This window comes from Orbicella faveolata, unplaced genomic scaffold (assembly GCF_042242905.1).
Source record: "Orbicella faveolata isolate gen_17 unplaced genomic scaffold, um_ofav_v1 contig_15, whole genome shotgun sequence".
Classification (NCBI taxonomy): Eukaryota; Metazoa; Cnidaria; class Anthozoa; order Scleractinia; family Merulinidae; genus Orbicella; species Orbicella faveolata.
In genome coordinates this window covers 7,435,764-7,452,697 of record NW_028301542.1, presented here as the reverse complement: position 1 = coordinate 7,452,697, position 16,934 = coordinate 7,435,764, and the positions used below count along the sequence as shown (strand labels likewise).

General features: G+C 39.9%; 1 protein-coding gene and 1 pseudogene across 1 annotated transcript; both read left to right on the top strand.

Moving 5' to 3' along the window:
- The first annotated feature begins 3,770 nt into the window (after positions 1-3,770).
- LOC110069305 (uncharacterized) lies at positions 3,771-4,512 on the top strand. Its single transcript, XM_020776810.2, has one exon. It carries the CDS (start codon positions 3,797-3,799, stop codon positions 4,406-4,408), a length of 612 nt encoding a protein of 203 aa, XP_020632469.2. The 5' UTR covers positions 3,771-3,796; the 3' UTR covers positions 4,409-4,512.
- Positions 4,513-13,679: 9,167 nt separating this feature from the next.
- On the top strand, positions 13,680-15,394 carry LOC110044326 (uncharacterized; annotated as a pseudogene).
- The last annotated feature ends 1,540 nt before the right edge of the window (positions 15,395-16,934 follow it).

Sequence of the window (16,934 nt, the reverse complement as noted above, 5' to 3'; positions counted from 1 at the left end):
TCACTACTTTAATCCCTATCACATTATCCGTCCTTAAAATTTCGGTTTTTTTGTTTTGAGAACACGTGCGTATTTTCTGATAACCTAGCAAGCTTTTTGCACAGGCCTTTGATTATTTGCACCTTTCTAAGGCCCGTTCCAAACGCCGCTCCATTCATGCGCTGAACCTAACTGATGAGTTAAGTACGGCAGAAGAGCGGCGTTTGAATCAGTTTGGCTCGGCGGGTTAAGTTTGGTGCGGCAAAATAACATTAAATTCGACAGGGTCTGTCGCACTATACGACGTTGGAGCGGTAGCTGATTCATACGGCGTTCTCCTCATGTGTCGAACCTAATGCATAAATTACTGTAATTTATTTTTCATATAACGGGATTCGTGATTGGCCTAAAATTGAGTGGCGTGACCATTCATGCATGAAGCTCAAAGTCGTCTCTAAAAATAAAGGCAACAAAATACCAGTATGCCTTCGATTTATGAGAAAAGGTACTGTAAGCGAGTTTCTTTGGCGCAACTTCATTTATTGCTTTTTCGTCGTGATAATAGCTCAGCTTATTGGATTTCCCTTTAACAAGTCGATCTAACCGGGAGAAAGCCTGTCTAAATACACACACTGAACCTTGAGGTTGAATTTGCTTCCCTAAATATTGCTATAACAGCATGATAACAGCGAAATGTTAGTCACAGCTTTTTTATTTGGACAGAGTTCTTGAATTCAGAACGCGTATTTTCTCGTCGAAAATTGTTACCACCGGCTTCCCGAATTAAGTTCGACACAAGTACGCGGTCTGAACCAGCCGTCGCTCCAAAGTCGCTCTAAAGTCGAACTAAATGAAGTTTATTTCGGCACATGAGTGGAGCGGCGTTTGGACCGGGCCTGAGTATCAGTACTGATATAAATAATGGTAAGGAGGCTGACTGGAATCAAATGCGGTCTGTATAATCACCCGTACGATTCGCAAATCGGACAAATTAAATCCGGGAGTCTGATGTTTTTACTCGGGCTTCCGTAGGAAAGCCCGAGTCTTAAAATGCCAGTGTTTTGGTCGCCAAAAGGGCTGTCATGGTCCCAGGCGTTCCAGGCGTAGACCATGGAAACTGGGGACGAAAAACGCGACATTGCTCGCTATTCGTGACAGAATGCGGTGTTTTGCGAAGAAAGTTTTGACAAGAATTGCGCCTTATACGTTCATCTCACATACTAAGATGTCGATCGTTTTCAGAAAGGGTCGGTCCACGAATTATATTGCTTGAAAGCCAGCCAGGTAAGCAAAGTTCACGCTTGAAACGTTCCCGTGAGATAACAACTGAGCCGATTGCAGTATGAGTTCAAACTACGAAAACACTCGCAAAAAGTAGGCAGTCAATGACGGTATGTGGTTACTGCTGTTATTATTTAGAACATTTCAGTAAAACAAATCATATTGCAATAAAGCGAGCTAAGTGCGAAAACGTTTTTAGACTCGTAGCTCATTAAAAACATGCGACTTGTTTCTTTCTCCAAAGTTGTAAAGATAAGACTTTCGGTAACTTGAATTAAATATCTTACCTCCAAGTTAGTTTGCTTTCTAGTAGGGTGGAGGAAAAAAAAAAAAAAAAAAAACGTGTGAATTTGGTGGCACATTGTGCGGGAGAATTATACTTTTGATTGTGCGGGGAATTTTGCGGGATTATTGACGAACCAATGTTCTTGCCAAGTCCTAAGGAAAATCTACATTGACGATAGTTTAGCCAGTTATTTCACTAGTAGTTTAAATATATTTAGCAGTCTTAGCAATCGCCAATTCTTTTAGAAAACTGTGTCTGACTGCAAAAGAAAATCATGTTGCGTGACATGAACTAGACAAGCATGAAACCAAAATAAACATCAAAACAAAATGCCGCACCTTCCCTTGTAAATGAGAGTCCTTTTTTAAAAATACTCTTGTCTTGATTCAATAAAAATATGTAGCTTGAATATTTCTTCATAAACTGCGTTAAGGGTCGCAAATTCTTGGAAGTTATCCGCAAAATACACAACTTGAAAGTTTATGCAAATTATGTGCAATGCAATTTGAGCCTAGTCACAGGACTGTTGTTTTCGCGAAGGAGTTTACATGATTCGTTTTGTCTCTCTCGAAAGGTATTATTCGCTCTGCAAAGGAGAAATGACCCTTGAAAAGGGTTTAAGATCGCAACACGGCAAAGATGTTCAGCTACACAATTTACTCGGATCGCCACGACCAGTAAACAAACTTCGCACAATTTCTGCTAGCATGTACAAAGTAATCGCCATATAATTGACACATATAATTTTTGTGATTGTCTTAAACCTAGCTTACTAATTTAGACATATGGAAACTTATTTTTATAAGGATGACGCAGGAAGGCTTACGTTACGCCTAGTACAAATCTGGTAACTGAGTCACAAACGTATGCAAAATCACGTGATTTCTGAGAAAAAAAGAGTCAAATTTGGAGTGTTATTTTGCGAAGAAATTCTTGACATGCTGGTCGACTATTTTTGTCAAGATTTGACAAGAAAGCATGAGAAAGACTTACAACTTATTTGGAGAAATACGATGCTGTCTTCAGAAAGTAATCTTCTTTGAAGTCTTTAAACTGTTTTTGCCACAAGAGCGGTCTTTCACCTGTTTTGAAGATGGCTGCCTTTAGCTTACGTTTCGTACAAGCCAAAAGTGCTGTGTTAAAGTATTGTCGGCCAAGAACTTCAGACACTGTTATTTGTGCTTTTAGAAACGTTTCCGGACCTGTCTCTACCAGGAGCTTACATTTTTCTCGCATTTTCTTGCACAACAGCTAGAAATAACTTTGTTTGGTTTGCCTTGTAGCCCTTCAGTGGTAGCATCACAACTTTACAGAATTAATTTACATCAGTATTATAATTAAATAAATATGACAGGAGAAATCTATTTTGCCTATGGCTATGTGAAGAATAAAAAAATATGTGTGTGGTAATCAGGGTATAGGGTAGCAATTGGCTTTTGAAGTGGTTACCACCATGTTAAGGTAAACGCAGAGAAAAATAAAATAAAAGTCCTATACCTGTTGTTATCGAGTGGTAAATATATATTTGTGCTGGGGGCTTCCACAATGGCTCTGCTTATTTAGAACATCTAAAGATGATTTTTGTACATTCAGGCTTGAGAAAAGCCTGCTCACCTGAACTTCTGTGACTGGAGACATTACAAAACTAGCTATAGGGTTATTCCCACCATTTTTTCCCCCACCCTCCACTGCTTTTGTTGATGTAATATTTTTTTGTTCATTTTATACCTTTCAACCAGCTTATATAAAGCTTAGTCTTTTGGGTGCTTTCAACAACAGCAACAACAACAACAACAACAATTTATCTCAGTATTCCCACATGAGTACATGGTATTACCAAAACTATCATACAGCTAAAATGATGTAACTATAACATTAGTATTTGGCATTGGTATACATGTAGAGGTGCCTGATGTGAAGAGAGTGGTTCATATGGGTGTGCCACAGTGTATATTATGGAAGACTTTGTTTTAGGAAACTGGATGAACAAAATGAATGGGAAATAATGCAATGTCATTGCTCTTTTAAAATTTGTGTTACTTCATGGTAATATCAAAATATCTGCGGTACGTAGTTTAGCAGATATTTGTTTTCTGCACGTTCTGTATTTGGCAATCTTCATTGTGTTATACAATTAGGTGTTTCAGTTACGCAATACGCGTTAATTGCGTGTCGTATATATAGCTGTTGTCAGTTAGTAATCTTCCTTCGGGTCTGCTAACGCCACACGCTACTCCACTGTTCTTTAGCATGAGCGACTCTGATGAAGCTAGGGCACGTTCTAGTCGGAACGATGGAGTTTTAGATCCTTCTGTCGGTGCTGCTATACAGTCTGCCGTTTCTGAATCAATGGGTTCTTTAACCGATAACCTCACTAAAGTTATTGAATCTCGGCTTAGCGATTTCGCAAAGCGATTTTCCGAGGAGAACAGCTCGTCCGTTGAACAAGCAGTCAAGAGAGCTCGGCGCGAACAATATACCTGCAAAAGGGAAGGAAACCAGCAGCAATTGGATCACTCTCTCCAGGTGCTGGATAAACTAGACGAGGTATTCGACGCTCTCAAGCAGAAATCGTACGAGAAAGTTAAAGTTTCCCTGGAGTCAGGTACTGAATTAGTTTCCAAGCGTGTTAAAGCCATTAAGCTAGCTGACAAGAGCGAATTTGGATGGGCGACCGTTAACGAATATTTGTCTGACGAACTCGCCTCCGACTCCGACGACGAGAAGAGAATTTACCGGGCCGAAAGGAGAGCCGAGAGAAAAATCAATAAACAGAAGCGTCGTCGTGTCCGTTCTGACGAGAAAGGAAGCGGTTCCTCCTCTGCAATTCCGCGCGGCTTCTTCCTCGAGATTCTCGTCTAAGGATTTGGCTTCTCGTTCAGAAGCTAGACCAGCTCGTCGTTTGGGGCCTTGTTTTAAGATAAGTAGCCTACTCTTTCTCGTTATACTGGCTTTGTTTTTACTTCGTCGATTTTGGCGTTACACTCTGGCCATAATCCAATATTCTCTATGAATTGCTGTTTTGCTGTATGTCGTTCTATAGATAAGGTTAGTGCAGAATAAGACTCTTCAGCCTGTTATACAACCACGTGTAATAACACATCTTGAATGCACACTTTCTACTTCTTGTGGTTGATCAGAACATCAACCACATAGCTTTACTAATCATGATGGTTCTATCTCCATCTCCTTTTTTTTCAGTATTATTTGATGAACTGCAAGACCAACATTCCTATTTGAATTATCCATATATGGTCATCCTTCAAAGAATTTATGTAGCACCATTGTGGTCTGAAAATTAACGAAGAATAATAAATAATGGCAGGAAATAAATAAACTTTCAAAGGCTAACAAAAAGATTACGATATTTTTCTTATGGGGATATTAATGTAACTCTGTACACCTATAATGTTTGATTTGTTTTATAGTAGAGATTCCACATCACATTTGGAAAACCACTAGTCTGGTTATTTGTTCATCAGTTATATGAATAATTGTCTCTATATTTGTTCACAGTTATTTGTATAATGATGAGATATTATTGTTATTTACTGATTAATGTTATTGTGATGGAATAAAGGTTGGCTAGTTGCAGTTGCTTCCTAACTAAAGTGGGGAGAGAGGAAAGGGCCTCAAATTTCAGCTATGGTTATCCTATGGTTATTTTCCTTCACACATCATTTCCACAAGTAAATTAAAAAAAAAAATGGGTGGAGGATAGCTCTAAAGCAAACTAAACTTTTGCATAATCACAAAAGGTTTGTTCGTGTTTTTTGGGGGATGACTGTAGGGGAGGTCTTAATAATTAAAGAGAGGGGAACTAAAAACAGATATTATATGTATATATCTATAACAACAGAAGCTTCTTAATAGTTAGTAACAGATACATACTTAACAATCTGTGGAAGAAAGAACGAATTTCATGTGCAGACCATTTGTTACATCATCCAGGTACATAGCAGAGTATTATAACACGGACCTTTGACTTATTTTGGCAATTTAATATCAATTCATTTTGGACTGCTGGAATCTGATCTACTTGATCTTTCAGAGAGAGGAAACACACTCGCCTTCGGATTTCCAGTGCCATCTTTGCTTAGCAACAGTGACATTTCTTCGTCTTTTCACTTGGCTCTAAGTTTCCTTTTGAGCTTTTCATAAAGGAACACAAACGTTTCTTGAAACCCACTGCCGATTCTAACTTAATTTTATGATTTCTTGGGGTATGGTCAGCGACAGAGTAATTGTTGTATTAGCTGGCTGATTCTTAGAGTTTTAAATGTTCTTCCCACCTTCTCGGCTGCTACAAAAAAGGACGATGATTACGATCGAGAATGACATCCTTGCAGGCGACTTCTTTGGTTAAGTGTAGACTTTCACGATTCCTTCGGATCGATCGGGAATGGTCACCATTGTTTTGCGTTTTTTTTCTTTCGTATTAAAAGCGCGCCTGTGTCAACTGAGCGAAGGTGCCGCCATCCGGGCCGGAAGTAAAACGGAATGCGTAGAACTTTGTAATTTTAATTTCTGCTGCGCATGCATTTTTTGTCAGCCAATGAAAAAATTCGTATTTTTTTGGTGCGTCCAGAGCTACTCGTCAACGACATTTTCAGACGAGTAGCACTGGGAACGAAAATGTAAACACATGTGAAAACTGCGCATGCGCTGTTTTCAAATTCAATACGTACAGCCGGGTACGTCTTGGGAACTGTAAACTGTGCTTCAATAATACTTTTTTTGAATGATGCGATGTTCAATAATTACAAAATTAGGGCGGCTTTTAGAGCACACAAAGCATAACCTCAATTTCATGCCTTTTTAAAGTGCACCTAACCCCAAAATTTTTTTCCGCTAAAATAATAAAGCTTATTTTGTGGAGTAAGTTGCTGCAAAAAATTTTTCGATTTGGTTAAATCTTTGATTTTCTATGACTCGTCAAAGTACGTCAAAACGCCGCCATTTTGGTTCACGACCGAATTTAACGGGGCATGGGTCGAGGGCCGGATGTGACGTCAAATCCAGAACACGGTGATTCTGTAAATTCGCATATTTACTTGTTTCTCTGGGGAAAGGCTGGGAAAGTAGTTCGAAAAAAATGCTAGCCAGGTGCGTTGTAGTGGGATGTAGCAACACAGCAAACGTACAGGAAGTACTGCGCTTCATGCCATGCCGTTTTATGGAGAGATGATCGTCCTGTAGAGAAGAAACGTACAAAGCGATGGGTCGATTGCGTGAACGCGAAACGTGCAAATTGAGAGCCGTCTGAGTTCGGTGATCTGTTCTAAGCATTTCGAACAAGATGATTTCGCTCGACGCCTGGATTTTCAGGGAGAGGAAGGGATTTTGCTAATTCCATGGCTTAAGCGAAACGAATTTGGAATAAATGCTTTCCCATCGATTCATGCAGCCGTTGTTGCATCTGATCTGAAAAAAAGCAGCAGTCAGTCACAGCCGACAGATACAGAAGAATGGTGAGATATTTTTTTCTGAGCAATTGTTCCCTGCCTTGATATGTTAGTTTCCTTCCTTGTTCAATTCTTTGAAAAGAAATCTGTAAGGATATTATATTCAAATCCTTTCAAAGTCATGCGGACAAGCACACTAGTTTGGAAGACCCACCGTTCAACAAATGCAGCCATGGAGACATTCAGGCAAGGAATGGTTTAGAATTAGTTTATATGTTCAGAACCCTTTTTACATGTGGGTATTATCAATGTACAGAGAACATACTTTGGCCAGGACCAGAACAATTTCAAGCTGTCTGTGTATGTGTCTGTTTCTGCATGAGGCTTGTGGACTTGAATTGTATTTATAGGAAGTTTTAATTATTGATACCATGGTAACACATGCTTATGAGATTGCATCTCTGCTGACCAAATGCTCTTGCAAATGAGGACACGTTGTTCCAGAAACATTGCTGAAGACACAAATATTTCCCTCCTTGCCCAACATGGGAAACATTGTTGCGACACAAAAAATGTTTCTGATAAATATTTTTTACAGGGACATGGTTGTGTTCATAACATTGCATCTGCAACATTCTGCACTGTAGAAAAGCCATTATTAAACTGATGTTGTTGTTGTTGTTGTTCTTTTTATTATTATTATTATTATTATTATTATTATTATTATTATTACTATTACTATCACCACCATCAGACCGCTTTCAATATCAATTTCAGCCAGTCAGATGTGTGAATTTGGTAGTTTCCAGTCCTTGTGAGACAGAGCCATATTATTATTAGCTTGTCACTGTTTGCCAGGAAATAGATTAAAGAATACAGAAACAAAAATAAATAAGTAAATAAATAAATAAACAACATAATTTTATTGTTGTACAGGTTGATTGCGACATGTAAATGGTCAGTGAATGGGCACAAACATTAAATTTTCCACTTGACAATAAAAGAAAGGCACTGCTCCCAGTTTGTAAAACAGGATTATAATAATTCACATTTCTAAGCACAAGCGAAGAAAAAGGGGTCCTTTTGATGTTTCATGGGCCTTTTTTTATTAGTGTGTTGTGCGAGTAAAACAAACTGTCTATGTCTATGAATCAATAGTTCAGTAAGCTGTAGGTCTCCAGGTGAATAAGACTGATATGTTTTCGAACAAATGCCATATTTTTGCAGTATTGTACAGTTGTAGAATAGTTTGTGTCGCAGTTTGGCAAAATAAGTACGGTAAATATCAAGCACACTATAGTTTTGTTCAAATTCCTCATTAAGGTGAAATCATTCAGAGCTTTCATCCTTTTCAACTGAAAATTCCTTTCTAATGATATTATTGCTACATGAAGGAATCCTCTTATTCCCCAACATCCCATACACCAGCCTTGAGAACTCTTAGTATGAAACACTTCGTAACTAAAAACGATTAAGGGAAAAACGTTTTCTAGCAGTGCGCATCTTATGGTGAGGGGAGGGGGGGGGGGGGGGGACGATAGGGCAGGATACCTAAAAACAAAGCTCAATGAAGAAATCACAAAAAGTAACAGTAGTTCCAGGATCACTAAAGCATGATTGTAACAGTGATACAGGACTAAATGGGTGTACACAAATCGTAATTCACACTTGACCAACCAAAGATTGCAATAACATAACCAACCCCCTAGCTACCCCCCTCTTACTCAGGAACTTTACAATGATTTGTTCATACATGTAACTGATCGTTTCACAACTGTACTAATACTTGTAAATTGAAAGAATCACTGTTAAGTAAAATGTTGTGTGCATGCACGTAAAGAGGGATTCGGAAACATTTTTTTTTATTTTATACAGCCATGTGCATGCCTGAATTACCTTTCTTTGCTGCCAGTTTGATGATAGGTTTGCTTCCCTTTAGTTTTGTATTTGCTCGCTGGTAGTCTTTAACTCCATTTCTTGAAGGCATACGGGTTTAATTCCTGGATATTCAGTAACACACTTTAAGATAACATCAGTGCCAATATCTTCAAGAGCAAGATCACTCTTCTTTGAGTCTTGACAACCTTCTAACTCACTTAACAGCAATAACATTCGTTGATGTTTTGAAGGGAAGCGACGCTACAATTTCTACACTTGCACGTAAAGAACACAAACACTGTCATGGGATAATCACTTTGATCTACATTGAACGCATAAAGTTAAAATAATTTGAGAAAGTGAACGGACATGACTGTTATTATGAAAGTATATTAGTGCGAGATCGAGGAAGGCGCGAAGATAGTAAAGACGCGCCACGCGCTACAGTCTTACTAGTATCACTCTTCGACTTCTACATATCATCGCCTTCGAGTCTGTCCATCAGAGCTCGTTCGAGTTCTTTGTCAGCATCCAACCCCTGGTATTTGGCTGTCCATTCTCCATTGGCCAGAGAGTAGTCAGCATACAAATCAGCTCGGTCGTCACCGTTTGACTACTCAGTTTGCAATGTTGATAAGCGTGAGCGGTCATTCTCTCCAGCGATATAATAAATTTCAGAGTTTTATGAGTCAAAGCTCATTTCAGAATCAGACGAACTAGAAGACATTGTTAGGTAAAACAGAAATCGGTCGACTGCGGAATCCCAGCGAAAGAACTTGTGCTGCAAAAAGGCTTCTAAACTCGGACAAAGTAAAAGACCTGACTGAGACAGCCGAAGCATTCGTTCTGGATTTGACGTCACAGCTTTAACTCTCCCCAGATTCCCCATGCGCGGTCGGGAACCATTCGAAACTCGGTTTCGAAGGGGCACAGAAATTCGAGGATTTAACCAAATCGAAAAATTTTGGCGGCAAATTACTTCACAAAATAAGCTTTATTATTTTAGCGAAAAAAAATTTTTGGTGTTAGGTGCACTTTAACTTTTTCAAATAAGACTTATTAACTTTCGTTATTGCTAAGATTTTTATTTTCGAATCTCAACATGATTTCTTAAAAGTGGTCGATTTATTTGAAAGAATCTAGCCGTTTGTTAGAAGGAAAGTGATTACTTTAGGTAACCCGGTGACCAGTACTGAAAATATACGTAATGGAAGCTCAAGTTACAACTGCCAATACCTGTCGGCACTTTTAGGGACTGAAAAACAGCGCATGCCCACATTGGTTTGTTTGGGATACGCTTCGTAATATTTACTTAACGAAAAATTTTCATCGAGCAGGAAAAACTTCAAATTCGTCCTTACGCTAGAAACTTTAAGAAACTTAAGAACATCTAAAAGTAACGTCAAGACTAAAGCTGGGTAGTCTTCCTTTCCTTATGTCAATTTTAAGGCTAACGTTGTTTGTGAAAATAACGATCAAAGATTACAGTTGTAAACAAAAGATGGCAAAAATGAGTGGAAGTATGGTCGACTATACAAGTTTGTCATCTTGTCTCGAGAGAATTTAATACCCTTTTAGTTCAGAACTGTTTTCAGTGAAAATCGGGCTTCAAATCAGATGGGAAAACATAAGGATTAAGGACGTTGGCGGGAAAATTTTCCAGTCGATAGACCTTTCTTAATCTTTTTTTGTTGCCGTCAGATAATGAGGTACTTGTATCAAAAATGCAAAAAAACCCAAAAAATTGGGGGTCGTAGACTTCGTTTCAGAGATTAAGCGCGTGGAAAACTACCCTGATTTTGAAAAATTAAAGCATGTAATTCAGCATGGTCTACAAGGGTTTATAGTTAAAAATAACAAAGGTGAGTCAACCAAGGCAAACGATCTTAGTCACATTTTGGAGAAGTGGGTCTGTTGAGTAAAAAATTTTAAATGTTACCAACGTTTTCACAAAACTTAACCCTTCAAGAGGCATTTGAAACCGTCGCACAGGTAAACGAAGAACTAAAAAGAACGGAGTTCGATGATGCATTTTGCAAAAAACTAAACTTCTAGTCGATAGATTTTCTCCATTTTTTCGCTAAACGTAGAAAATCGGTAGAGAAAACGATCCATCAAAAGAAAAATAGGGGTCTCCGAACGTCCAAGATTGTTAAATCCAGGAAAAGCTATAGCAGTGGCCATCTGCCCTATCATTGTTCGTTTCATTCCTTAGCGCGCGAGCTTATGCATAACGTGGAGTGTGAATTTGCGTGGTATTTTCACATTATAGTGACATCTCAAGCGAACATGTTATTAACACGCACAAATTGGTATCCAAATAACGCTTAATTGTCGTTCTTTCAAGAACGGTCTGTGATCTAAAGGCTCGTTTAAATGCATACGTTCTAGCTAAAGATGAAAAAGAATGTAATCAGAAAAACCTATTAATTAAATGAAATAAACCACTTTCGAGTTGCCTTTTCCTTCTGGAACTAATCGAGAGCTCGTGCAAAACAGCTCATATAAAAATGTGTTCCGTCTAGATGTTAATTTTCATGCAAAAAATAATAATAATAATAATTATAAAAATAATAAATAAATAACTAAATAAATAAATAGATACATATCACTTCAAAGGATTTACATAAAGATTTATTTTGAAAAAGAGGCACAAGGTAACTCGGAAATGGCGTAATAATATAATTCTGTAAGCCTGACATCAAGAATGCAAGAATGGCTATTAGTCGTAGTTTGACATTCTCCTAGCTGGCTTTACACCTTTCTTAAATTGTTTATAATCAGCGCCCTTCCAGTTATTCTGTCTCCACGATTTCTTTTCTCATGAAAGAAGCCTCCCCTAAACAAATGTAGAAGCTACGCTTGCGCCGTTTTCAAGTGCAATACGTGCAGGTGCGTCTTGGAAAGTGTAAATTGAGCTTCGATAATACTTGTTTTAGTGAGCCGATGTTCAATAATTACAAAATGAGGGCGGCTTTAGAGCACATATATCTATGTAAATATTCAACTTAGTGAATCCCGCCATCCCGCCCTTTTTTGCCTGGAAATCCCAATCCCGCCCACTTTTTAAAGACATTTCTGCGTTAATTTTAATTTGTTGAATTAATAATTAATTTAATTATTAAAACAGAAACTTTTTAAAAGTCAAAATCGTATAAAAGATTACAAAAGAATTTAATTGGTTGCAGATAAATAAGCCAAATGATTATAATTCTTCTTGTAACGCAATCACGCGATCAAATAAACAACAACTATATACAATATCTTAAGTAACCTTTATTGTTTGCCGGAAGTAGTTAAGCCACATCGAGAGCGGGGGGCAACCAAAGGCGCACCCCGAAACGATGCGGCCTGCCCAAACTGCCAGAAAAAAGAGAATGCTCAGAAAAAAGTGAAGGTGACGAGAAAAGTATTTAAGAGGGGTGGTATGCGATGTTCGAAGCAATGAGCCTGGCCACTGAGAGACGTCTTTCTAGCGGCTGTGCAATATAGAGTAGAACTGCGTCAGACGACCAGTCTCCCTGGAGGCTGATGAGCTCGACAGGGGCGCCACACTTGAAAGCATGAGAAGCACCACCGCGAAGCAAGGAATGAGTGGAGTATTTGGAGGGGTCTAGGCCAGCGGAAGCGAGAACATAGCGTAACTTCGTACCAAGCACGTCGTAGGTTATGGGTTTGATGTCGCCGTCAAAGGACTTAAGGAAGGCTGGTGAGGAGGATGGAGCCGAGTGGCAACGCAGATGGTGTTGATAAGCTTGTACTGGGCATAAAGGGTGGCCCGGAGGTAGGCGAACTATTGTTATCAACAAACGACGCTGCTTGAATTGTATGGTTTTAGACCATCGCACAAAAATTACCAGTCCCCGTGGGCGGATAAAAAAGTCGGAACGAGATAAGTTTTTGGAAGAGTCGTAGTCCCGCGCAGACTTGGGGACGAGATTTGACTTGCGGAGAAATGCATAAAAGCCGATAAGAATGGCTGCCCAAAAGCCGGAGTCTACGTTAGTGGAGAGAAGAGGGCAAATGCGCCTGACTATGTCTAGAGTGATTGGAAGTTTCTGTTCTCGGGCATCACCCAAAATACAGCGAAGCCCTCCCGTGACCAGTTTGATTGTGAACACTTCTTGAAATGTGACGCTGTGACCAAAATGTCGAGGAAGAACATTTGTGGCAGAGGAATAATTGATGATCGTGCAGTATTTGCAGGATGAAGACAAATGAATTGAAAATCTCACAATAGTCTGAGGCTGGGCTGGAATGGGAACCAAACCATAGGTGGAGCAGAAGCGTAGGTAAACACGCCATTGCGACCGTCGCGTGCTTAAAGTAGAGTCGGCATAGGCGGCGACAGAGACTACCTTGGCACGCTCGTCAAGCTGCGACAGATACCCTAAGGACAAAACGAATAAGACTCGTTAGGGCACTGACGAGTATAGTAAGTGACTTAACTTGTCGGTGGAAATATTATGTTGACCAGGCAAGTGACGCAAAGAGAGATGAAAATTGTAGCGCACACTGAGCCAGAAGAGTTCGCGCATCCAAGACATAGCCAGCGGGTTTTTGCAATATCCTTTGTTGATAAATGTCATCGCTTGTCTCAACACAAACACGTTTGTTCGACCAGCGGGGATCCCAGCGACGAGCGGCGAGAAGGACTGGGAATAACTCTAAAAAGTTAATATTGGAACGATGGGAATGATCAATGGCGTGACCAGCTGTACACCAGTTGTGAGGATATAACGACATATTGTAGTCTACGAGGGAATTGGGGGCACAAGCCCCGCAAACCAATCATCGGAACAAACGGCCCTATAATCGAGAAAAGATGCGTCGGTTTGAAAAACGACAGGATGCTGAAAATCGAGCATCATGCTTCGACCATTAAAGGTAAAGAGGAACTGTTGCCACCATTTAATGTCTGCGCGCAACTGAGAAATAAGGCGACAACGATATGACGAATGCCTAAGCCTGTTAACACAATCGATGACACGCCGTAAAAACGTGCGACCGCCGTGTACAACATGACACCCAAAGTTAAGAGAACCTGCGAGAGATTAGTTGCGGTTCCACTACACCTTTTGCCCACGGGAAAGTGAGACTTTACCGATGGGAAATCTGTGTTTAGTGCGTAACCCTTATTCCCTCAGTGAAACTGCCCTTGGGAAATCACTATGAATACATCAAAAAGAACAAAAGAATTACCCATGACGTTTCCCGAACCAAGTCGTAAGATTTAGCCTTGGTTTATCTAGCCACAAGAGTAGTTCAACTAATCGGGTGAAAGAGAAAAGTTAATCCGGAAACCGCAGCACATGCTGGGCACATTTTTGTGGTGTTGCGCTGAAATTGCGGCAAATATCCTGGCACGTACCAAATTCAATACACGTGGCATCAAACATTCGAAGCTCACAGTAGTAGTAGTAGCATTTACCCTCGGATTGTAGAGTAGCTTTAACAGCTAATGTCTCTGAGCATTTCAACAGCACAATGGGCAAAGACCAGACCACAACACTGTGAACTTCGTGCCCTGCTTTTACGATGAGTGTGTGGGTTCTTTAACGTCCCCTGCTGACCATAACAGTGAAGATGCAGGAGATGGGCCTACAGTTTATCGTCCTTATCCGAGAAGACTAGAATATCTAACCATTTGCAGATGTCATTGCAAAGGCAACATGTTCTCCTCAGTTATTTTAAGACCCTGAGTGTTGGTCCGGTCTGGGGCTCGAACCCGAGACCTCCCGCACGGTAGTCTCACGCTCTACCAACTGAGCTAACCGGTCGGCGGTGAGTATATTTTACTAGTCTCTGCTCTAACTACCCATTAATTTGATTTCTTTTAGTGCGGCATAGTTTTGTATTTTTTTTATTTTCATTTTTCCACAGCAACTTTAGACCAGAAGGTTCCGAACGAGATGCGCCGTTGTACAATGGTTTTTTATTCCAAAGAAATCGGGAGCAAGATTCGTCAACACCATACGCTCCATATCCATTTTATTCAAGTTTGTCTGGAAATCAAACAATCCCTCTACAGTTCACGCCACAAGCGGCTCCACGTTCTTTTAGTCAGTTGCCTGGATGTCCAGAGCCATCGACCAGCCAAATTCCTCAACCCGAATCATCAGAGAAGGGGGAAAAAACCAGATGTACTAGCTGGGAAACCATTGAAGTGCGCAGTCTGATTGGGGCCTACCGTGCAAATTATGACTGGGTGACGTCGACAAAGAGTAGCCACGGAAAGATAAGCGTCTGGGATTCCATTATGGAAGACTTTCTCAGTTCATGCAGCGACACCGCCATAGAATCTGAGAAAACATAAGTGCAAATTAAAGAGAAATGGCGCTCGTTATTGGATAAATACAGAGCCACGAAAGACCACAACAACAACACCGGAAGGGATTGTAAAACCTTTGAGTTTTATGACGACATCGACGAATTTTTGTCAGGATCGATAAGGAATTTCCTGTTTCTGTCCTGGGCAAACTGGGCGAGATTTTCTCTTCAAAAAAATGAAAACTGTTTTCTTAAACGATATAGACAACTGAACAAGCAATTGTTCACGTTATAGTTTTCTGGTTTATAGGTAAAAACATACAAGTGATCATGATATATTTTGTAAACAAGACAAGGATCTTTTTCAAATAAGTTGTTTTCTTAAAATGTTACACGACAAACGAACGTACACACTTTTTATTGATAGATAGGGAAATATGATATAATTTTTATATTTTAATGATTCATTTGAACATTATTTTTTAAACGTTGCCAGTAGGCATGCATGGCCATGTTAGAGTTTCGCTTCATTTATTTTACATAACAATCTCGAAAAACAAAGCTTGTATAATTATCACTGAATTTTGACTTTAAAAGAAATCATAATTATATGGAGTTGAATCAAACTTTGTGGTTAGATGGGCAGTAAAGCGTTATAAAGGGAGGTACTTAATGTCCAAAACACGTTTATCCTTCGAGTGGATTTACAAGTATTGAAATTATAAAAGGTAATCAACAGAAACAACAACAACAAATTTTACTTGCAAGTGAGCAGCTCCTCTCCAAACGGTGTGTTAATTTCCTTCGCGGCTTATTACGTTTTGGCTAATATGGGAGGCCCTTACTCGAGCAAAGACGGTATATACCTATTTTACAGACACGAAAGGCATTACAGAAAAATAAATTATCCACATTATTCATTTGCTAAAAATTCAACTATAGCCTGTCGAACACCGTTGGCAGCCTGGCTGGGAACTCCATTGTCATCAACATCGTCATCATCGCTACTATCGTCGGCATCTCCTTAGAATTCGTCCCCTCGGATAATGCAAATGTTGTGTAGCACACAACATGCTATGATAGTGTTTGGGATTCTCCAATGATCCTCATCCAAGCGCTTGAGTAATGCTCTCCATCTTCCCTTCAACAAGCCAAACGCGTGCTACTATTCTACTATTCGTGCCTTAGCGAGTTATTTATTAAACTTTTTCTGGTCTTGGTTAAGGGCGCCATTATCTTTGATAACTGGTAGAAGCCAGGTCTTTAATGGATATGCCGAGTCTCCATCAACAAGAGGTCGAATAACGGTTCCTCCCAAACCCAGGGTAGGTTCCATAAGAATATCCTCTTCTTCAGCGGCCCAATACACATCGCTGAGCCGCAGCATTCGAGAATCATGCAGACTCCCGGGAAACCCAGTGGCAACAGATAAAAATAGTCTCGAAGAGTAAACAATTCCTTGCACTAAATAACTAAAAATGTTTCCGGTTGAAGTAGTCCTCGTGATCATCGCTTTGGTGCCCTTGTAGGAATGTGACTGGCATCAATCGCTTCAACAACATTCGGAAACTTGCTCTTCTCAGAGAAACCTTCAATTTTCCTGCCTATTTCTACCCTTGTAGAAGGGAACTTTATGGTAGCACATAACCACTGTGGGTTTTGCTAGTCCGATCATCAGTCCGCATGAGCGATAACACTCACCAGTTGCCAAGCGCCACAAACTCACAGCCACACGCTTCTCGACTGGAACAGCGTCGCGCATTCTAGTGTTTTGTCGCGCTATTGCTGGTCCTACAAGCCTTCCAAAGGCGGCAGAGGCCGTCAACTCCAAAACG

What these genes read in the sequence shown, in the direction of transcription:
- LOC110069305 (XM_020776810.2), top strand. Translation starts at nt 3,797, where the DNA reads ATGAGCGACTCTGATGAAGCTAGGGCACGTTCTAGTCGGAACGATGGA.